General features: G+C 44.5%; 1 protein-coding gene across 1 annotated transcript in view; it reads right to left on the minus strand.

The window, feature by feature from the left end:
• Window positions 1-24,736, minus strand: part of LOC309550375 (uncharacterized protein) — a 210,783-nt gene that overhangs the window by 126,046 nt on the left and 60,001 nt on the right. The window contains exons 6-7 of the mRNA XM_082250770.1: window positions 9,117-9,296; window positions 3,111-3,249 (exon numbers count right to left, since the gene is read on the minus strand). Of these exons, the coding sequence (XP_082106896.1) occupies window positions 3,111-3,249; window positions 9,117-9,296 (319 nt within the window). The remainder of the gene's footprint in view (window positions 1-3,110; window positions 3,250-9,116; window positions 9,297-24,736) is intronic.

Raw genomic sequence — 24,736 nt, forward strand, 5'->3', positions numbered from 1 at the left:
GACCCGGCCTCCAACACCGAGGAGCTCCCACATCTTCCCCCGCACATATCAGGAACAGGCAAGTGAGATTCCTCCACTGCTGCACTGCCTGCCATTATGCAGGGCTGCAGGCATACTACAAGAGATGCAGTGCTGCAGGCATGGTACTCCTGTACCATGCCTGCAGCCCCGCATTCCCCTGTACCATGTCCGCAGCCCCGCATTCCCCTGTACCATGCCCGCAGCTCCGCATTCCCCTGTACCATGCCCGCAGCCCCGCATTCCCCTGTACCATGCCCGCAGCCCCGCATTCCCCTGTACCATGCCCGTAGCCCCGCATTCCCCTGTACCATGTCCGCAGCCCCGCATTCCCCTGTACCAATGCGCGCAGGCCCGCATTCCCCTGTACCAATGCGCGCAGCCCCGCATTCCCCTGTACTATGCGCGCAGCCCCGCATTCCCCTGTACCATGCGCGCAGCCGCGCATTCCCCTGTACCATGCGCGCAGCCCCCGCTCGGTGACTTAGTACTTAATGTATCAACTGAGCACTCAGCAGTTCTTTATGTTCAGAGTTGTTTTACATGTACAATTGTAACAACTTTCTTGCTGCTGCTTCATACACAGCTCATGATACAAAACAGAATCTTGTGTGCTCTGAGACTCTTTCTTTCTTTCTTGAATCTCTGTCGTTCACAGACTCAAGAGTAAACATGTGCAGAAAGAAAAAATGTGTTAAGTTTAGATTCATTATGTTTCTACTTTTGCTTTGTTGATTCGTTACGCAATTTGTTTAGTTTTTTTTTTGTCTTTTCATCATTTTCAACAATTTCAAAATTAACGACCGACTTCCTTGTACTGCCGATCGTTTCAGCAGCCACCGTTCTGAATCCGTATGTGCTGGGGAGGCGGGTGGCACCATTTTTAAATATAAGGCAACTGATCGGAACTCCGCCTCCCCAGCACATACGGAGGCTACTGAAACTATCGGCAGTACAACGGCCCTCACACCGCAGCATTATCGGGGGGTGACCCCCAACACCCGGCCTCTGACACCGAGGAGCTCCCCCAGCCTAAAAAGGTCAGTGCCCGCCCCCAGGACATATGAATTCAGAATGGCCCTCACACCGCACCATTATCGGGGGTGACCCCCAACACCCGGGACCTGGCCTCCGACACAGAGGAGCTCCCACATCCTCCCCAGCACATATCAGGAACAGGTAAGTGAGATTCATCCACTGCTGCACTGCCTGCCATTATGCAGGGCTGCAGGCATACTACAAGAGATGCAGTGCTGCAGGCATGGTACTCCTGTACCATGCCTGCAGCCCCGCATTCCCCTGTACCATGTCCGCAGCCCCACATTCCCCTGTACCATGCCCGCAGCCCCGCATTCCCCTGTACCATGCCCACAGCCCCGCATTCCCCTGTACCATGCCCGCAGCCCCGCATAACCCTGTACCATGCCCGCAGCCCCCGCATTCCCCTGTACCATGTCCGCAGCCCCGCATTCCCCTGTACCAATGTGCGTAGCCCCGCATTCCCCTGTACCAATGCGTGCAGCCCCGCATTCCCCTGTACCATGCGTGCAGCCCCGCATTCCCCTGTACCATGCGCACAGCCCCGCATTCCCCTGTACCATGCGCGCAGCCCCGCATTCCCCTGTACCATGCGCGCAGCCCCCGCTCAGTCACTTAGTACTCAATGTATCAACTGAGCACTCAGCAGTTCTTTATGTTCAGAGTTGTTTTACATGTACAATTGTAACAACTTTCTTGCTGCTGCTTCATACACAGCTCATGATACAAAACAGAATCTTGTGTGCTCTGAGACTCTTTCTTTCTTTCTTGAATCTCTGTCGTTCACAGACTCAAGAGTAAACATGTGCAGAAAGGAAAAATGTGTTAAGTTTAGATTCATTATGTTTCTACTTTTGCTTTGTTGATTCGTTACGCAATTTGTTTAGTTTTTTTTTGTCTATTCATAATTTTCAACAATTTCAAAATTAACGACCGACTTCAAATTCTGTGTGAAGAATAGCTGGTTGTTAAGGAGCTGGCCGGGAATCCAACGGCTGGGTCCTTAACAGCTGATGACTTATCAGCTGTCAGCGGGCTCCCCTGCTGACAGATGAATGTAAACAGAATAATGGCGTCAATGAAAAATGCAGAAAAAAAAAACAGTGTGCCCCCCCCCCCCCCCCAATTTGTACCAGGCCCTTCCGGTCTGGTATGGATTTCAAAATAATTAAAAAAAAAAACATACCAGACCCTTATCCAAGCATGCAGCCCAGCAGGTCACGAAAGTTGGGGAAATGAACGAGCGCACCACCCCTGAACCATACCAGGCCACATGCCCTCAACATGGGGAGGCTTTGGGGCAGGGGTGCTCTGTCCCCCCAAAGCACCTTGTCCACATGTTGCAACCCTGGCCTGGTGGTTGTGGGGGTGACTTATCAGAATCTGGAAGCCCCCTACAACAAGGGGACCCCCAGAGCCTGCCTCCCCCCCCATGTGAATGAGTATGAGATACATAGTACCCCTACTCAGTCACCAAAAAAAAAATTTAAAACGTAAATAGTTTTTAACAAATCCTTTATTAAAAAAAAAAAAAAAAAAAATGTATGTCCCCTGAAGTAGATCCAACATCAATCACGATGCCCGCTGACCCAAAGAAAAAAAAAAAAAAAACCTCTTCTGTCTGACAATTCTTAAATAACTAAGGGGTGGGGCCGCCCAATTACATCATTGGGCATAGTGCTTCATTCACAAAGGAGGAAGGGGGAGTGCCTAGCGTTGAATCATCAGAAGGTGTGCTTGATGAACCAGGAAGAGTCGGTGGACCTCTTGATGATGTCATAAGCAATATGGACTGAGAGGTGATAGAAAACCAGAGGATCAGCAGGACAGCCTTGGATCCTCTGGATGGGTGAGTATTGGAAATGTAAGCAATGTCCCACCCGGTAAATGGAGAGGGTGAAAACAAAGGGAGGGGGGTGGCGAGCAAAGAAATGGTTAGCAATGACTGCCCCTATGATTTTCTCTATGATGAGAATATCAGTAGAGACAAAGAATATGATAAAACCCAGACTGTATCACAGATTGTAATTAGATCTTGAATTCTTTTTTCTTACGTTGTATTTCTGGGTATTTCAGCATTAGTAGGAGGCCCCATCGCAGAGTGGTGGATGTCGTCTCCATTCCAGCACCAAAAAGGTCACTCACCAACACGCTTAGGTTGTCATTGTGAAAGTACAAAGTAGATGATAAATGCTGTTAAAACAACAACAAACATGAGAGTCCAGAGCTTGTATAGATGAGGATAACAAAACATGTGACAGCATGCCAAAGAAAAAATTAGAAAAACAAAAAACAAAATTCAGGGTAATAATTTAAATCTCTCTTGGCTAAAATGATAATTTGCCTAGAATGAACATCAACATTTCACTTTTAGGACCAAAAATTAGTATAACCTTTTTCCGACTGTAACCTGTAAAGAAACTTTAGCCTATGCCCCATGCTGGCCGCTATCTCTGTTACAGTGCTGTGCGGTCGGGTTCGGCCACTGAAAATCAATTACTATGGTTCTCAGTCATGTGATCACTATTATGTGTATATTGATATTCAGCGCTAAACAATAGTTTATATTAAATGCTTTCGGACTGCCCACCGCACATTTACTGCGGCAGGCTGGCCCTCCTGCACGAACTGACGTCGCTTGGTGCTGGGGGGCGAGCTTACTCCGACAGCATGCTCCTGCCCCCACTAGGCAGCAGGGATGCTGATGCACGGGGCCGGCGGCCACGATTGCCACCGGGCACCCGCAATTGCTCCCCACTGAGAGAGAAGAACGGTCAGCTATTGTAAACACAGCCGACCGTTCTTCTCCCTGAAATGATCACAGAGTGCCTGTGATCCTTCTATATAAGATCACAGGTCTCTATGCTCATTTCACAAGCCCCTCCCCCCCACAGTTAGTAAACACTCCCCTAGGCTCACATTTAACCCTTTGATCACCCACTAGGTTAACCCCTTCCCTGTCAGTGTCATTATTACAGTAACAGTGCATATTTTTAGCACTGATTAAAAATCGCGATCGGCGCCATTGCTAGTTTAAAAAAAATATAATGATAATAGAAATAAAGATAACTTTTGCGCAAACCAATCAAAATACGCTTATTGCGTTTTTTTTTTTTTTTTTTACCAAAAATATGTAGCAGAATACAAATTGGCCTAAAATTATGAAAACAGTTTATTTAACAAATTATTTTTTTTTGGGAATGTTATACAGCAGAAAGTGAAAAATATTTATTTTTTATTTTTTAGAATTGTCACAATTTTTTTGCTTATAACGTAAAAAATAAAAATTGCACAGGTGATCAAATACCACCAAAAAAAGCTCTATTTGTGGGAAAGAAAGGAAATCAACCGTGCAATTTTCCATTAAAATAACGCAATGCCGAATCACGGAAAATGGCCTGGTCATTAAGGGGGCAAATCCTTTCGGTCCAGAAGTGGTTAGAGTGCAAAGATTAGTGCAATATTAACAAAGATTAGTACACATGTCACAAATAAAATAAAAGTGCATAAAACGTGCAACAAAGTGTATATATAGTCCAAACTGTTAATGTTCCTTGCAGCAAGCAGAAGGAAGAAAAAAATCCAAAGTGTTGTGTAAGAAAGGTCTTCAATCTCTCGTATATGAACATTTACACTCAGCGGCCTGTGAACCTTCACCCAGTAAAGCAAAACTCCATATGGGAATGATCCCACTGGTGCACCATCCGGTCTACATTGGAGCCACAGAATCTTCTCCTTTTACAAGAGCAAATATGTACAAAGCGCTTTTCTCAATATCATCCTAGGATCCAAATCACAACGCAGTAGACGTCTCAGGTGGGATGTTCCCCCAAACGACGGATTATTGGGCGATGAATCTCTCAAAGATTGGGAAGACTTTTTTACTAGTAAAGGTCTTGAACTTTTAATCTTTTTACTTAACCGGAAACGTAAAAAAAATGGCAAATTTAGAAACACAAATTAAAGAAATTAAGGATAAAGTAGAACTGGCTAAAGATCATCCCGAGTTTGTTAAATTTACACGTGATTTAAAATTTAAAATGGAAAAATGGGATAAAGAAACCCAAGAAAAAAAGAAAAATAAATTTCAAAGAGATTTAGCGGATTTTGGTTCAAATGAAATATATTATATTATATATATAATATATATAAGTGCCAACAGATTTTTCAGAATAAGGCCCCCTCTGATCCAGAAACGAATGGTGTCTCCCAGAGTATTAAAAAAGAATAGCGCGCACATGCAAAAGAAATTATTACCAAATCTGAAGTCAATCCATAAATAAAAATGGGGATTTGGTCCCACCATATGGCCATATCGTGCTCAAGCCCACCACTGCGTCAAAGTACCCCATTATCAGTGGGTCCTACACTATCCATGAAAAAGAGATGAATCCAGCCTTTCTAACCCTTGGAGATAATACTCCTTGCTGGGAAAGATGTGCAAATGCACTACAGGGGACTCCTCCAATATCCACTTGATAGTGGACACTGATAGAGTACAGGTGTGTGTGTGGGGGGTGGGGAGGGTTGCTCAACCTCGGTAGTCTGGTCAGACCGAATACCACCCCCCACACACACACCTGTACTCTATCAGTGTCCACTATCAAGTGGATATAGGAGGAGTCCCCTGTAGTGCATTTGCACATCTTTCCCAGCAAGGAGTATTATCTCCAAGGGTTAGAAAGGCTGGATTCATCTCTTTTTCATGGATAGTGTAGGACCCACTGATAATGGGGTACTTTGACGCAGTGGTGGGCTTGAGCACGATATGGCCATATGGTGGGACCAAATCCCCATTTTTATTTATGGATTGACTTCAGATTTGGTAATAATTTCTTTTGCATGTGTGTGCTATTCTTTTTTAATATACATGTCCTTTGGTTCATAGCTGCAGCAGCTTTAGAAATACATGGGTATGCTCCCCCAAATTTTTTGCTTGTTTATTATGTATTCGGTCTGACCAGACTACCGAGGTTGAGCAACCCTCCCCACCCCCCACACACACACCTGTACTCTATCAGTGTCCACTATCAAGTGGATATAGGAGGAGTCCCCTGTAGTGCATTTGCACATCTTTCCCAGCAAGGAGTATTATCTCCAAGGGTTAGAAAGGCTGGATTCATCTCTTTTTCATGGATAGTGTAGGACCCACTGATAATGGGGTACTTTGACGCAGTAGTGGGCTTGAGCACGATATGGCCATATGGTGGGACCAAATCCCCATTTTTATTTACGGATTGACTTCAGATTTGGTAATAATTTATTTTGCATGTGCGCGCTATTCTTTTTTAATATACATGTCTTTTGGTTCATAGCTGCAAGAAATACATGGGTATGCTCCCCCAAATTTTTTGCTTGTTTATTATGTATTCGGTCTCCCAGAATAACAATAATAACAGGTTGGAGGTTGCTCCTCAAAGAAATTCCTATTATGTGTCATCACCCACCCCACAGAGGTACCAAATCCCTCAGGGTAGAGGAAGGAGAGGGAATAATAATTAAAGAGGGAGAGGAAGAGGAAATTCCCAACGTCCCCCTTCTAATAATAATTCATATACCCAACCGCCCACTTATAGGGGGGAAGAGGACAATTAGCAGATAGAGGGAGAGGCAGAGGCAGAGGAAGAGGGAGAGGGAGATCTCAACATAGGGGTTCCTTCCAACAAAGGGTGAATACAGAGGTATCTTTATATAATAGGTTTAGTCCCCTCCAGGAACGTGAAGATTTTCCAGATCGCCGGTATTTTTTAGAGGAAGGGACGTCCCCATGGAGGGGACCATACACCCAACCCCCACCCCCCCTCCAGAGACTCCGGTCCAAGACCACCTTTGGAGAGGAAATTACCATCAGGTAGGCAATGGCAACTACAGCATAGGCAAAAGAAAAAAACTGAGAGGATGCAGAGGAGGACGAAGGACCAAAAATACAGAGACCACGATAGGTGCAGGAATTTATAGTGAATGGGGGGGGAGAGGAATTTACAACTTAAGTGGTGTTCCCCTTACAGAGGACAAAATAAGATTCCTTGATAAGGGTTTAAAATTTGCACCGATAAGAAATTTAAATAAGTTCCAAACTTATGTAAATATCCAAAAATTCACCAGGCAGTTGAGTATTAAGAAATATTTTCTTTCCAACCCAATTGACAGGAACTCTGTCCCTTCCACTAACCATCACTCTCTTCTGAGAAATAAATCAACGTTCAATCCATCAGGTCAAGACACCAAACATCTGGAAGTATTCAGAAATATGGTTTGTAGCGACCTAGATAGATTGAAATATAAAAAGGCCTATGATCCTCAGTTTATCAAGAGAGGGACACAGTCTTTAGAGAAAAGAAGTGACATCGTCATCCGCCCAGCGAATAAGGGAGGAGGGTTATAGACATCTGGTTAGCCCCCCCCCCCCCCGAACATTGGTGGAGGGTTCACACACCGCTGAGTGTAAATATTCACATAAGAGAGATTGAAGACCTTTCTTACACAACACTTTGGGCTTTTTTCTTCCTTCTGCTTGCTGCAAGGAACATTAACAGTTTGGACTATATTTACACTTTATTGCATGTTTTATGCACTTTTGTTTCATTTGTGACATATGTGTACTAATCTTTAATAATATTGCACTAATCTTTGCACTTTAATATACACTATTATTTAGCGCTGCATATATATATACACATAACTTTTGATAGGGATTGTCTTCTTTTGTGCTAGCTGCTTTTTATTACTTGTTTGACTTTAGCGCAGTATGTTTTTGCATTTTTTTACATGTGATCACTATTATGCTTCACAGAGAAAGGCACTTCGATAGACAACTGCAGCTCTCACAGTGAAAGGCCTACTGTAGAAAGTAAATAATACTAGGCAAAATAATTATAATAAGCTGTTAAAGTGGTTGTAAAGTCTGAAGGTTTTTTGCCTTCCTGGATTGTATGCATGAAGGTAAAAAACCTTCTGTGTGTTAGCCCCTAATACTCACCTGAGCCCCCCTCTCAATCCAGCAATGTGCATGGGAACCTCAGCTGTCCTTGGTCTCTCTCTCTCCTCATTGGTTAAGACACAGAAGCGGGAGCTGTTGGCTCCCACTGCTGTCAATCACAGCCAGTGAGCCCATGTAAAGAGAGACGGGGGTGGGGCCGAGCCACGGGGCTCAGAAGTAAGATTGTACCAGTGCTCCCCCCATAGAAAGCAGCTGGCTATTGGGGGTACTAGTCAAGGGGAAGGAGCCAGGATCATCGGCAGGGGACCCGAGAAGGGTAAGAGCCCTGACCTCAACCTGATAGAACCTTTGGGATGAAATAGAGCGGAGACTGCGAGTCAGGCCTTCTCATCCAACATCAGTGCCTGAACTCACAAATGCGCTTCTGGAAAAATGGTCAAACATTCCCATAGACACACTTCTAAACTTAGTGGTCAGCCTTCACAGAAGAGTTGAAGCTGTTATAGCTGCAAAGGGTGGGTCAACTCAATATTGAACTCTATTGGCTAAGACTGGGATGCCATTAAAGCGTATGTGCATGTAAAGACAGGTGTCCCAATACTTTTGGCAATATAGTGTTTATGGAATAAAAAAAAAATACTTTGATGTGGACTTTGTAATACAGTTGAAAGTTAATTCTGGTCCACTGGACCATTATTATTTACCAAGAGGATTAGGGCTGCTCTGTGCAAAACCATTGCACAGAGCAAATTAGTATATGTTTGTTGTTTAGAAAAAAAAAAAACTTTAATATCACTTTAAAGTAAAGGATTTATTTATTTATTTTTTTGCCTATGCCCGATTGTCCGCTTAAAATAATTAAAAAAAAATAGCAAGTTGTTTATTAAAACAACGTGACAATTGAAAAACATATTAAAATACAGTGAAACATTGTTTATTTAGGCAAACTATTCATACGTATTTTTTCAAGTTAACCAGTGCCTATGGACCTTGCTAAATTTGGCCTGGACATCTACCTATCCATAACCCCCATTCACAAAAGGGATAAAGGTATCCAAGTATTAGATCTATTTGGTAATTAAATGGCAATTAAAAGTAATTAAGAAAACAGAACTTCTACCTCCTGTTCTTGTCTTGCCAGGAACGCATCAATAAAGTTCCTTTGGTCATTTACGTCCAGTGTTTTCTTCTGTTTTGTAAATACCTCCCTTATAAAAGCATACATGTCTTCAATGTTTTGAAAAACTTTCTGATGGCTGCCAGGGAGTAATTCTATTAGTCTTGGAAACATGTTGTACAGCTTAAGGAAAAAAAGTAATGAAGTTATTTCTTAAATTACAATTTATGTAAATATATAATTATTGTATTTGACTAACAAAATTGCTCAATTCAGGTCCTTACTTTCCACCTAAAAAATAACGACATTGACCGCATTACATAAGTTTACAAAGGGACGCAGCAGCCTTTTATTTAAAAAATGTTACTAAAAAGAAGTCTTGAGTGTCTGTAAAATACAAGATTTGAACTTGAATCACCTCTATCCTCACTCAAGGATGTTACTATATCTATCTTACTTCCTCTCAAGTACCTAGCTTCTGGAAGAACCCATGTACTAAAGGAAGCACCATGCCACCAAATGGTCCCTTATTCCACAGACTCCCAAAGACTTTCTAACCACCAAGATGCTGTGACAATCATCCTTCACACCAACCCCACATTTTAGTCATATAAATACCTGCAATTAGAGATGGTATTCCCGAGCATCGGTAGCGCATGCGCGGTGATGTATTGGTGCCAGGCAGCACTATTTTTAAATCAAAGGCGCCTCACCGACAGGTAAGTGAGACTCCTCCGCAGTCCCTGCATTTCCTCATGCAGTGCTGCGGGCATGGTACAAGACATTCTCCTGTACCATGCCCGCAGCACTGCATCTCCTGTGCCATGCTTGTTCCTACTGTGCCATGCCTGTACCAACTGTGCCATGCCTGTACCATCACCTGTGCCATGCCTATACCATCACCTGTGCCATGCCTACACCATCACCTGTGCCATGCCTGTACCATCTCCTGTACCATGACCTGTGCCATGCCTGTACCATGACTTGTGCCATGCCTGTACCATCACCTGTGCCATGCCTATACCATCTCCTATACCATGACCTGTGCCATACCTGTACCATGACCTGTGCCATGCCTATACCATGACCTGTGCCATGCCTATACCATCACCTGTGCCATGCCTATACCATCTCCTGTGCCATACCTATATGATCTCTTGTAACCTGACCTGTGCCATGCCTGTACCATGACCTGTGCCATACCTGTACCATGACCTGTGCCATGCCTGCACCATGGCCTGTGCCATCTCCTGTACCATGCCTGAACCATCTCCTGTACCATGCCCGCAGCCCTTGTTTTGTGTCTTGTGGTGGTCCAGTTGGGTCCCGTAGCTGCTGCATTTCCCACCCTAGGCTTATACTCGAGTCAATAAGTTTTCCCACTTTTCTGTGGTAAAATTAGGGGCCGCGGCTTATATTCGGGTCGGCTTATACTCGAGTATGTACGGTGTATATATATACATATATATATATATATATATATATATATATATATATATATATATATATATATATATACAGTGGGTACGGAAAGTATTCAGACCCTCTTAAATTTTTCACTCTTTGTTATATTGCAGCCATTTGCTAAAATCATTTAAGTTCATTCTTCTTCCTCATGAATGTACACATAGCACCCCATACTGACAGCAAAAAAAAAAACAGAATTGTTGACATTGTTGCAGATTTATTTAAAAAGAAAAACTGAAATATCACATGGTCCTAAGTATTCAGACCCTTTGCTGTGACACTCATATATTTAACTCAGGTGCTTTCCATTTCTTCTGATCATCCTTGAGATGGTTCTACACCTTCATTTGAGTCCAGCTGTGTTTGATTATACTGATTGGACTTGATTAGGAAAGCCACACACCTGTCTATATAAGACCTTCCAGATCACAATGCATGTCAGAGCAAATGAGAATCATGAGGTCAAAGGAACTGCCTGAAGAGCTCAGAGACAGAATTGTGGCAAGGCACAGATCTGGCCAAGGTTACAAAAAGATTTCTGCTGCACTTAAGGTTCCTAAGAGCACAGTGGCCTCCATAATCCTCAAATGGAAGACGTTTGGGACGACCAGAACCCTTCCTAGAGCTGGCCGTCCAGCCAAACTGAGCTATCGGGGAAGAAGAGCCTTGGTGAGAGAGGTAAAGAAGAACCCAAAGATCACTGTGGCTGAGCTCCAGAGTTGCAGTCAAGAGATGGGAGAAAGTTGTAGAAAGTCAACCATCACTGCAGCCCTCCACCAGTCGGGGCTTTATGGCAGAGTGGCCCAACGGAAGCCTCTCCTCAGTGTAAGACACATGAAAGCCCGCATGGAGTTTGCTCAAAAACACCTGAAGGACTCCAAGATGGTGAGAAATAAGATTCTCTGGTCTGATGAGACCAAAATAGAACTTTTTGGCCTTAATTCTAAGCGGTATGTGTGGAGAAAACCAGGCACTGCTCATCACCTGTCCAATACAGTCCCAACAGTGAAGCATGGTGGTGGCAGCATCATGCTGTGGGGGTGTTTTTCAGCTGCAGGGACAGGACGACTGGTTGCAATCGAGGGAAAGATGAATGCGGCCAAGTACAGGGATATCCTGGACAAAAACCTTCTCCAGAGTGCTCTGGACCTCAGACTGGGCCGAAGGTTTACCTTCCAACAAGACAATGACCCTAAGCACACAGCTAAAATAACGAAGGAGTGGCTTCACAACAACTCTGTGACTGTTCTTGAATGGCCCAGCCAGAGCCCTGACTTAAACCCAATTGAGCATCTCTGGAGAGACCTAAAAATGGCTGTCCACCAACGTTTACCATCCAACCTGACAGAACTGGAGAGGATCTGCAAGGAGGAATGGCAGAGGATCCCCAAATCCAGGTGTGAAAGACTTGTTGCATCTTTCCCAAAAAGACTCCTGGCTGTATTAGATCAAAAGGGGGCTTCTACTAAATACTGAACAAAGGGTCTGAATACTTAGGACCATGTGATATTTCAGTTTTTCTTTTTTAATAAATCTGCAACAATGTCAACAATTCTGTGTTTTTCTGTCAGTATGGGGTGCTATGTGCACATTCATGAGGAAGAAGAATGAACTTAAATGATTTTAGCAAATGGCTGCAATATAACAAAGAGTGAAAAATTTAAGGGGGTCTGAATACTTTCCGTACCCACTGTATATATATATATATATATATATATATATATATATATATATATATATATATATATATATATATATATACATATAATTTTATATATTTTTTTGTGATTTTTTTTTTTTTAATTACACTTTAACCAGAGCAATATAATGTTACAATAGTAACATTGTACTACATTGGGGAAGTGAGCATTATTTTTATTTTTTTAACACATTATGTTTGCAATTAATTTCATTGCTATATGCAAGCATTTTACTGAATGAAATCAATGTATTCAGTCTGTTTTCTTGTGATTAGCTGTGATTGGCCAGAGCTAATCCAATGGTACAGATGGGCTGTGATTGGCCCAGTCTGTATCATGTGATCACACTGACCAATCACAGCTAGCAGCACAATTGTATACAATGGATGGCTTGAAAGTTTACAACTGTCATGTGACTTGTTGTGATTGGTTACAGTAGTCACATGGTATTGGCAGAGGGCAGGTACAGTGAGCAGTCATCGGCTGTGTCCAGTGGATGATCATTTTTCTCAGCAGTGTGCATGTGTGTGTATATACTGTATATATTTATATAAAACAATAATTAACCACCTGCTACCCCTATTGCAGGGAAGTCAACCTGACAGGTTATAAAATCTATACCAATCTTACCAACTGAGCATGATATGTATGTGTTCCAAAGGGTACTGAAGGTATAGAGATGGGCCGAACGACCCCCTATTCAGTTTGCGGATGAACTTTAGAACATCTCAAAAGTTGAGAATCGAATAAAGAACCCTATTAAAGTCTATAGGACCTGAACTGGAAAGATCAAAAGTGCCCATTTTGAAGACTTATATGCAAGTAATTGGGCATACAAAAGGTATGGTACTGCAATAGATAAACTGGGGAGCCAGTCTGTATGATGAGGCCGCAATTTGGTGCACTCGTAAAAAGATTAGAGATTTTTTTGATACATTCTGGTGTCTTTTGCAGACTTTGGATAGAAGTAACAGGTGCGGAAAAATTGGGCTTTGGGTGTCGGTGGTGGCTTCACATCATAATCCTATACAGGTGCTCTTGATGAAAGCAAGAATTGGTCTTGCTGTCAAATATTGTACTTCTATTTACCTGTCAAACAAGTGCAGGTAAATTGGTCTTTGGGTGTTGGTGGTGCCTTCAAACCGTAACCCTATACAGGTGCTCCTGATGAAAGCAAGAATTGGCCTTGCTGTCATAAATTGCAATGATATGCAATTTTTGCAATTTCCCGCACCTGTCAAACAGATGTGAAAAAATTGGTCCTTGGGTGATTTTTGTGCCCATGAAACCTAAACCAAAAAATGTCTTTTAGATTAAATCAACACCCACAAAGCTAAGCAACCAAGATAGTCTTTCAGTGATTCCGGATACAGATAGCACTTAATCAGCGACGTTGGTATCAGGGGCTTTATAGCTGCTGCCAATTCAGGACTGATTCATTTTGATAAATACAATGCCTTGTGAAAGTATTCGGCCCCCTTGAACTTTGCGACCTTTTGCCACATTTCAGGCTTCAAACATAAAGATATAAAACTGTAATTGTTTGTGAGGAATCAACAACAAGTGGGACACAATCATGAAGTGGAACGAAATTTATTGGATATTTCAAACTTTGTTAACAAATAAAAAACTGAAAAATTGGGCGTGCAAAATTATTCAGCCCCTTTACTTTCAGTGCAGCAAGCTCTCTCCAGAAGTTCAGTGAGGATCTCTGAATGATCCAATGTTGACCCAAATGACTAATGATGTTAAATAGAATCCACCTGTGTGTAATTAAGTCTCCGTATAAATGCACCTGCACTGTGATAGTCTCAGAGGTCCGGTTAAAGCGCAGAGAGCATCATGAAGAACAAGGAACACACCAGGCAGGTCCGAGATACTGTTGTGGAGAAGTTTAAAGCCGGATTTGGATACAAAAAGATTTCCAAAGCTTTAAACATCCCAAGGAGCACCGTGCAAGCGATAATATTGAAATGGAAGGAGTATCAGACCACTGCAAATCTATGAAGACCTGGCCGTCCCTCTAAACTTTCAGCTCATACAAGGAGAAGACTGATCAGAGATGCAGCCAAGAGGCCCATGATCACTCTGGATGAACTGCAGAGATCTACAGCTGAGGTGGGAGACTCTGTCCATAGGACAACAATCAGTCGTATACTGCACAAATCTGGCCTTTATGGAAGAGTGGCAAGAAGAAAGCCATTTCTTAAAGATATCCATAAAAAGTGTTGTTTAAAGTTTGCCACAAGCCACCTGGGAGACACACCAAACGTGGAAGAAGGGGCTCTGGTCAGATGAAACCAAAATCAAACTTTTTGGCAACATGCAAAACGTTATGTTTGGCGTAAAAGCAACACAGCTCATCACCCTGAACACACCATCCCCGCTGTCAAACATGGTGGTGGCAGCGTCATGGTTTGGGCCTGCTTTTCTTCAGCAGGGACAGGGAAGATGGTTAAAATTGATGGGAAGATGAATGGAGCCAAATACAGGACCATTCTGGAAGAAAACCTGATGGAGTCTGCAAAAGACCTGAGACTGGGATAGAGATTTGTCTTCCAACAAGACAATGATCCAAAACATAAAGCAAAATCTACAATGGAATGGTTCACAAATAAACATATCCAGGTGTTAGAATGGCCAAGTCAAAGTCCAGACCTGAATCCAATCGAGAATCTGTGGAAAGAAGTGAAAACTGCTGTTGACAAACGCTCTCCATCCAACCTCACTGAGCTTGAGCTGTTTTGCAAGGAGGAATGGGCAAAAATTTAAGACTCTCGATGTGCAAAACTGATAGAGACATACCCCAAGTGACTTACAGTGACTTACAGCTGTAATTGCAACAAAAGGTGGCGCTACAAAGTATTAACTTAAGGGGGCTGAATAATTTTGTACGCCCAATTTTCAGTTTTTTATTTGTTAAAAAAGTTTGAAATATCCAATAAATTTCGTTCCACTTCTGAAGATTTGAAACGCACAGTGTACGTGACGTGTGACGCAGGTGGAACGCAAGCCGGAAGTCTTCCGCTCGCTACCCTGCACTCGGTTTGCCCCAAGACACACGTTCATGAGCTGCCGTCCGCGACTTTTTAATTGGCAAACTATTCCTTTTTTTCTTATTTTGGCTTATATTGTCCTTAATACTTTGTATCATTACCAATAATTTTTACCCTAATTGGGGAATAAAATTGATATCTAAAATACTACACCATCCGGAGCTTTTTTTGTCTTCCTTCTGATCCGGCCTGAGGTGAGAGGAGAGAGAGGGGGAGCCCGCCATCCTATCCACACCCAAAACAAGCCACGAGGAGACTACATTATAGCCTGGAAGGCTACCTAAGCTTGGCTGGTCTTGATGCCATAAGGCAGTGGTCCTCCTCAACTCCGGTCCTCGGGGCCCACTAACAATCCAGATTTTAAGTATTACCTTGGGGAGATGCAGACTAGAATACTGCAATCACTGAGCAGCAAATTAGATCACCTGGGATTTATTTCAGTTATCTTGCAAACCTGGCCTGTTAGTGGGCCCTGAGGACCAGGGTTGAGGACCACTGCCATAAGGCATACATGACCCACGCTATTTGGTAAGTGATTCAATCTTACCATATTATCACGGTGGAAAGAAAAGTTGCACTGAGCACTACAGAGCGGATTGAGAAATCACCACGCTGAGCACTAGCACTTATTACTTGGGAATAAGCAATTTTTGCACGAGAGATTATCTATTTATTTATTTATTTATTTATTTATTGGCCTTTAAAACTTTTGAAAACTGTTTTGGACATTTTTTCCTTGATATTTTTACTACAGTCACTATATGGAATTTTTATATGAAATAAGCTGTATATATAACTATATTGTCACAATAGTCATCTTAATTGGAATTTATGTATGAAATTTATGTACATCACTTTATATTTTATCATTAATATTTTATTGCAAATTATTAATTTTAGCAAGCGCTATAGGTAGCCTATTATAGACTACTTACCTGCAACACGTTTACATCTTCTCTATAGCAGCTGCTAAAAACACACTATTTTACTTATCCTCTTATTCATTTGTTATTCACATATTTATTCTTGAACACCGGGCGTGGGGTATATACTCAAGTATATTCCTTACATGTCAAATCGGCAATACCCAGAGCTGCTACTAGATTTCGCCCATTATCGCACACCACCAGGCCGGGCTTGAGGCTCACTGGCACACCGGTCTGTTGTTCAATGCCCCTCCACAACTCCTGCGCGGTGTGGGGTTTTTCCCCCAAACAGGCAAGTTTTAAAACTGCCTGCTGTCGTTTACCCCTGGCTGTGCTGAAGTTAGTGGTGAAGGTGTTACGCTGACCGGATGAGGAGGCAGTAGAGGATGAGGAGGCGGAGTAGGAGGAGTTAGCAACAGGAGGCAAACTGAAGCACCCTGCAATCCTCGGTGGTGGAAGGACATGTGCCAAACTGTTATCCGCCTCAGGCCTAGCCGCTACTGCATTTACCCAGTGTGCTGTTAGGGAGATATAATGTCCCTGACCGTGCTTACTGGTCCATGTATCCGTAGTTAGGTGGACCTTGCCACAGATCGCATTGCGCAGTGCACACCTGATTTTGTCCCCCACTTGGTTGTGCAGGGAAGGGATGGCTCGCCTGGAAAAGTAGTGGCGGCTGGACACGACGTACTGTGGGACAGCCACCGCCATAAGGCTTTTAAAACTCTGCTTCTCCAACAGACGGAATGACAGCATTTCAAAGGTCAGGAATTTTAAAAAGCTGGCATGGTAGGGGGGTACTTCCTCTTCAGCTCCAGTGTTTAGGAGATAGAGAGCTGAACGCTTCCATGGGACATTGTGGAGATAGTTGGTGACCCAGGTGGTGGTGTTGCTGGCAGATCCTCTGTTGCGAGGTGGCAGGTGCCACTGTCACTACAGAGGTGGATGAAGAGGCCCAGACTGCAGCAGAAGAGGAATCAGGAGGAGCCAGAGACCTTTCTTGGTTTTTGAGATGTCTACTTCACTGCAGCTCGTGCTTTGCACTTAGATGCCTGGTCATGCAGGTTGTGCTCAGGTTGAGAACGTTTATGCCTCGCTTCAGGCTCTGATTGCACAGCGTGCAAACCACTCGTGTCTTGTCATCAGCACATTGTCTGAAGAACTGCCATGCTAGACAACTCCTTGGAGCTGGCTTTGGTGTGCTCGGTCCCTTGCTGCGTTTGGTAGTAGCAGGCGTACTGTCTAGGGGACGGCCGCTCTGCTTTTGTACCCTGCTCCCTCTTCTGCTGTGCTGGTGGCTCTGTGCGACCACCGCCTCTTCCTCCGAACTACACAGGTCACCTGCATGACGTTGATTCCATGTGGGGTCGAGAAAAATGGGTGTTTTTTCAAACCCTGAAAATTATTGCAGTATTTCAAGCTTGTTTTTATCACACATGCAGCAAGCAAGGGCTGTAAAAAATGTGTATTTTCCCCAAAAAGGGTGTTTTTTGACTAACCCAGTAGGAGAGCAGCTTGAATTCTACATGTACAGATGCAGCAAGCAAGGGCTAAAAAATTGTAGATTTTAGCCCAAAAAGGTTGTTTTTAAAAACCCAGAAAATTATAGCTATATATTCGCACTCAATAATGTGGCAGAGCCCCAAGATGGAGGGTGATACCAAAAATGGGTGTTTTTTCAAACCCTGAAAATTATTGCAGTATTTCAAGCTTGTTTTTATCACGCATGCAACAAGCAAGGGCTGTAAAACTGTGTATTTCGCCCAAAAAGGGTGTTTTTTGACTAACACAGTAGGACAGCAGCTTGAATTCTACACGTACAGATGCAGCAAGCAAGGGCTATAAAATTGTGGAATTTAGCCCAAAAAGGGTGTTCTTAGAAACCCAGAAAATTATAGCTATATATAGCTTTAAATGCACACTGAATAACGAGACAGAGCACCAAGATGGAGGGTGATGCCAAAAATGGGTGTTTTTTCATACCCTGAAAATTATTGTAGTATTTCAAGCTTGTTTTTATCACACATGCAGCAAGCAAGGGCTATAAAATTGTGGATTTTAGCCCAAAAAGGGTGTTTTTAGAAACCCAGAAAATTATAGCTATATATAGCTTTTTTTTTTTAAGAAAATTTTATTTGCATTTCAAAATTTTACAACAAAGCTCAAAGCATTGTGCAGATGCGGGAGCTCAACAATAGGTATACAGAAGATGATAGAAATACAATATACACGTCCCGCAGGAGCGCTGATGAAGAATGATACCATATTAACCTGGAAGGATAAAATTGGGGGGGGGGGGGAGTAGTCATGCAGATGCAGTAGTGCATCCTAAGGATGGAAGATTATCATGTATTCAGAACCCCATGCACATGGGGAGTAGGGGATGAAGGAAGTTCAAGTTATGAAGAGTAGTAGCAGTATTAGAGGAGTCATGCAGGGTGAGTGGGGAAGAGAGGGGGAAGGGGGAGGGGGGTAGAATAAGAGAATGAGAGAATAGGGGGGATGGTGGGGTGGGGGGGTGGAGGAAAATGAGGGAAGGGGGAAGGGGGGGAGAAAAGAGGTCCGAGTGAACAATACCTGGTAAAGGCAAAATAAAACAACCTGATGTGCAAGCTGAGGACTAAGTACACTTTAAATCAAGATAAATCTATCAGATATTCATGGAGAGTACTGTCTGGCAGGTGGTACTTCAAAGGGGGGGTCTCCCATACGTGATAGTAGAGCAGAGTTGATTTGGGCTGCGGGGAAGATGGGTATAGAAGAGTTCCATATATGCAGTCCATTTCCTCCAAAACTTGGTCGCATTGGCTTTGTGCAAGGATAAATCCAATTTTTCCTTCATTAGGAGAGTATTAAGGTCCGACCTGACCTCCCCCACCTTGGGTGGGGTGGAGGAGACCCAATGACGAAGGATAACCCTTCTGGCGACCATATAGCAGGTGACAAGCCAGGGTTTGTGCAGCCTGATAATCCGGGATCTATGTTTGGAGTCCAGCTCTGGGGTCGGGTTAGGTGCTCCTGCCAGGTGACCGAACAAAAGGGGGAAAGGATCCTTAGTGGGTTGCAGGGAAGTAACTCGAAGGGCCAGGAGTTCCACTTGATCCCAGAATTTTGATATAAAGGGGCAGGACCACAACTTGTGTAGTAGAGTAGGGCGTGAAGATAGGCACCAGGAACAGGCTTGGTAGGGGAGGTCTAGCTGTGAGGAAGAGAAAGGAGCATAGGCATGGTGTAGTATCTTAAGTTGTTGCTCTCTCCAGAAGGCATTGCAAATTAACTTATAGGTGGTGTTGAAGCCTGCCAGCAGGAGAGGCTTTGTGTCCGAGAGCGAGAGTGCCTTATCCCAGGAGGAGTTATGGCAGTCTTTAGATCTAGATTTCCAATGCAAGTTGAAGTGGGCGGTAAAGCTGTGAAAGTTTCAGAGGAGGTAATAGGTTCAGGGATTCCAATGGGTCAGGGGTAAAGCGTGCATTGGGATTAGAGCACAGTGAGTTCACAAAGACATGTAGTTGGTGCACGTAGAGGAAGTGATTTAGGGGTATGCCATATGTTGATTGAAGCGCGGTCAGGGAAAGTGGGGATCCGGAGACTGAGTCATATAGCTGTGACAGAGTTTGTAATCCATCGGTAGCCCATAGAGAGTAGATCCGTTCCAGATTGAGATGGAAGAGGGCCGGATGTCCACCAATGTAGAGATGGCGGGATAAGTGTTTAGGGAGTCCCAACTTAGTACGCATTGCTTTCCATGCAGCCCCCGTGTCTCTAAGGAGGATATATTGACGTAGGTGAAGAGGTAGGTCTCCCAGTTTGCAGTGTAGAATAGCTCCAAGATTATACGGATGAGCCACTTGCGATTCCAATTGGAAGTTAGAGACAGTAGAGGTACCATGTATCCAGTCTAAACCTACCCTTACCAGGCTACACAGGTTATACAACCTAATATCAGGAAGGTTCATGCCACCTCTGGGTCTGGGAGGGTACAATTTATGCATGGCGATGCAAGGTTTCTTTGATGACCACAAGAAGACTTTAAGAGCCTTTTGAAGCATGAGCAAGTCCTTATGTTTAATCAGCAATGGCAGGGTCTGAATGACATACAGCAATTTTGGGAAGGTAACCATTTTATAAAGGTGACATCTCCCAATAAGGGAGAGTGGAAGTTTGGACCACCCGGCTAGCTCTTTGGTGAGTTTCAAAAGAAGTGGGGAGTAATTCAAATTGTATAGGGAGGAGGGTGTTTTGCCAATTTGAATCCCCAGGTACTTGATGTGCGTTTTAGCTAATGGAAAAGGGGAGGACTGTGACCAAGGGGGAGGCTGCGACGATGTCAGTGACAAAATTTTACTCTTGGCGTAGTTTATACGAAGTCCGGAGCATACTCTAAACCTGTCAAAGATGGATTTAACCGTTGCGATGTCCCGCGCTAGGTCGGATGTAAAAAGTAATATGTCATCAGCAAACAAAACGGACCGCAATTCCATATTACCGATTGTGACACCCGAAAGAGGTGCACGGTTCACCATGTAGCGCGATAAAGGTTCCAGGGCCAAATTGAAAAGGAGGGGGGAGAGAGGGCAGCCTTGGAGAGTGCCTTTATGTAGTGGAATGTCATTCGAGAGATAATTTGAGGTGACTACCTTTGCGGTTGGGGATATGTACATGGCGATTATAAGGTGTAGGAAAGGGCCTATAAAACCAATTTTTTGTAGAACCAGGTGTAACCATTGGAAGCTAACGTTATCAAATGCTTTTTCGGAGTCTAATGTGAGTATGGCGAAATCCGAATATGGGTGAGTTTGTTGTTGTGACAGCACTGCCAGGACTTTGCGAATATTGGCAGTTGCTGAACGACCTTTAGTGAAACCCGAGATGGGTGAATGATAGAGGGCATTATGTGCGCCAGTCTACGGGCTATGATTTTCGATAATAACTTGGCGTCAAGGTTAATCAGAGAGATGGGGCGGTATGACCCAGGTTCAGACGGATACTTTCCCGGCTTTGGAATAAGCTTTATGTAGGCTTGGGATCCCGTGGGAATATAGGGACCACCATCCAGTATAGACTGAAAAGAGGACAATAGAGAGGGGGACAGGGCCTCCTTGAGTAATTTATAAAATTCTGATGAGAATCCGTCGGGACCTGGGGCCTTCCCGGGGGATAGGGAGGAGATGGCTGATAAAACTTCAGAGATGTCAATGGGGGCATTGAGTTGGGAAATTTGGGAGTCTGAGACCTTGGGTAAGGTGACATCTTGGAGAAAGGCATTGGCTTCAGCGTTGTCTATGGGGTCATTGCCGTAGAGAGCCGCGTAGAATCTTTCCATGACCAAGTTAATGCCTTCAGGGGAGGAGATAAGAGTACCCGTAGTATCTTTTAAGGACCTAATTGGTGTGGAGGAGTGTTGCCCTTTACATAGGCGGGCTAACAGTTTACCCAATTTATTCCCAAATTTGTGGTATTGCAGATCAAGAACCGATTTGTGAAAATGTTCCCTGGACAGTGCCCATTTATCAAAGTCTTCTTTGGCTTCCTTCCATTGCGCGATATGTAGAGGCGAGTTTTGTTGTCGGAGACGGGCGTGGGCTGCTTGTAAAGCCGCACTGGCATTGACATAGCCAGCCGCCGCTTTGCGTTTGAAAGCCGAGGCGAAGGCGATAATATGCCCTCTTAGCACTGCCTTACCCGTCTCCCAGAGTAGAACTGGATAATTGGCGTGTTGGGCATTGTGTGCAAGAAATTCCCACCCTGTGTCCTCCAGCGTCATGCGCAATTCGTCGTTGTCGGCCAGATACGAGGGGAATCGCCATGGTTTATAGGTAGATGCCGGTGCGGAGAGCGAATAGGTGATCGAAAGAGGAGAGTGGTCAGAGATGACCATGTCAGAAATCTCGGGTGTGTGTATCGAACGGAGAATACTGTGGTTACCAAAAAAATAATCAATTCGGGAGAAGGAGTCATGAGGTGGCGAATAGTAAGAGTAAGCTCGTTCAACGGGGTTAGCCAGACGCCAAATATCCGTGAGCTGTAAGCTGTCTGCGAAGTTGGCAAGAAGTGAGGGAGTGGTACCGGGCATGCATGGCGTCGCGTGGGGAGAAGATGATCTATCCATATGTGTATCCATGACCGCATTTAAATCCCCACCCCAGAGAAGGGGTAGATGGAGATGGGGGGCCAGATGGCCAGTGAGGTGCTGAAAAAAGGGCACTGAAGAGGGGGTGGGAGCGTATACCTTGGCCAGTATCAGGGATTCCGAGTTCAATGTCAAGAGAAGGATCAATAACCTGCCTGCCGCATCTGAATGCAGGGTAGATATGTCGACAGAGACACGCTTGTGGACCAAAATTAGGACACCTGCTTTACCTTTGTTAGAGGCTGAACCGTAGACCCGACCCACCCACAGCTTTTTCATACGATCTAGGTCTGACTGGGATAAGTGGGACTCTTGGAGGAGGGCTATGTCCGTATTAAGGCGACGTAAGTGACGCAATACAGCCATACGTTTGTGGGGAGAGCGGAGACCCTTTACGTTCCATGAAACTATGCGTAAATCAAGGGGGGTACAGTACTAGGATGAGTGGCTTGCCGGTAGGTAACAAGTCAACAAGAGCATTGGGAAGCACTCGGATTGAACTGGAGGGGATAGTGAAGGGAGACACAGGGGTGGCATGAAGGGAGGGAAAACAGTGAGGATGAGTGTCGCACCGTTCACACTCCAAGAGTCTCAGAGTGAGAAGGGGTGAAGCTGACAAGAAAATAAGCATAACGGTATAACATACCATGAGATATGTGGACTTCGCTTTTTTCCGTATGGAATCACCTCCAACAGCATTACCGAATGCTAGCTGAGTCCGCTCACTCTAGTGGCAGGAGAGGCGCACTGCAGAAAAAGGGAAAGATAAACTTCCAGTCACAATTCCCGGTTGTAGACACCGTGAGGAACCAGAACTTCGGTAAGGCTGTGCACAGAGGGATAACAAACAAAACAGTATAAACATCATAACCGAAATGAGAACATTAAATCAGAGGCAACAAAATCAAGTATACAGGTACCACTAGCATGGGCCTCAGCACACACTCAGAGAACCATGTCGCACTCTGGCGATAACAGAAATGAGAGGGCTAGGCAGTAGTAATGATTTATCTCACTCGGGCAGAGCCAGACTAAAGTAACAGATCTCAGAGAGAAAAGAAAGTTCAGCGACGTCTATCCCTGTAAGAGGAGTTAGAGGAGAAGCGACCCCTCTTAGGAGACTCCTTGCTGGGGCTGCGAATATCCCTATGAGCCGGTGAAGTAGACGGTGCCGCAGGGGACTGCGTATCCATAGAGAGATGTAGGTGGTTTTGGATGTAGTCCGTGGCTTCCTCCGGAAGGGTAAAGGCTTTGGATTCGCCAAACTGATCTGTGAATCTTAGAGTGGCAGGATAGGCAAGGGTGAACTTGAGGCCTTTTTGGAACAAGGCATTGCAAGCTAGTTGAAAAGATTTTCATCGGCGAGCCACCTCTTGGGAGTAGTCCGCGAACAAAAGCAGTTTACTGCCATCCAAGATGAGTGACTTTGCATTCTTGAAAGAACGGAGGATGGACAGCCTGTCAGCATAGTTCAAATAGCGGACTATGACCGGGCGGGGGGTCTTGCGTTCGTTAGAAGGCGCTCCCAGGCGATGGGCACGTTCAATCGTGCATGGGACTGCGAGACCAAGAGACTGGGGGATGCGCGTAGAACAGGTGTCTGCGAGATGACCCGTGTTGAATGATTCATGCAGACCGATGATACGTAGATTGTTCCTACGAGACCTGTTCTCAAGGTCATCAATTTTATCCAAAAGGTATTGCTGCGTTTGTGCAGTTTTGGCTTCATTTGTAAATGAGGATTGCAGTTCCTCCTCCAGATCAGAGACTCTGGATTCCACCTCTGTAATGCGCTTTGCATGATCACCCAGCTCTTTACACAGCTGGGTAATCCCTGCAGACACTGCCCGCTCCACCGCCTCTGTAATGGTGGGTGAGATGATGGAAGCCACCGCCTGCGCCATAAGCAGGTACTGAGGATCTGTGGCAGTTATGGAGGAGAGCTCCGAGTGATGCAGGGCCGCGCCATCCACATATTGCCCAGGGGGTGGGGAGCAGCCTGGAGCGAGATATCCTGAGGCAGCGCAGCCGAATTACCGGCAGCTCCGTGCACCACAAAACGATCCATCGGGGCGGATCAATGCGGGGAGACTCACCGGCACTTGCGGCAGAAGAGAGAGCAGTCAGTGAGTGGAATGTGAGGAATTTGTATGAGGGCTGTGTCAGAGCAGCTGCGCTCACTCCCTCTCCATACGGCGCCGGAACCGGAAGTTGTATATATAGCTTTAAAAGCACACTAAATAATGTGACAGAGCCCCAAGATGGAGGGTGTTGCCAAAAATGGGTGTTTTTTCAAACCCTGAAAATTATTGCAGTATTTCAAGCTTGTTTTTATCACACATGC

Source organism: Pelophylax lessonae (genome assembly GCF_965119305.1).
Source record: "Pelophylax lessonae genome assembly, chromosome: 3".
In the NCBI taxonomy this organism is placed as follows: domain Eukaryota; kingdom Metazoa; phylum Chordata; class Amphibia; order Anura; family Ranidae; genus Pelophylax; species Pelophylax lessonae.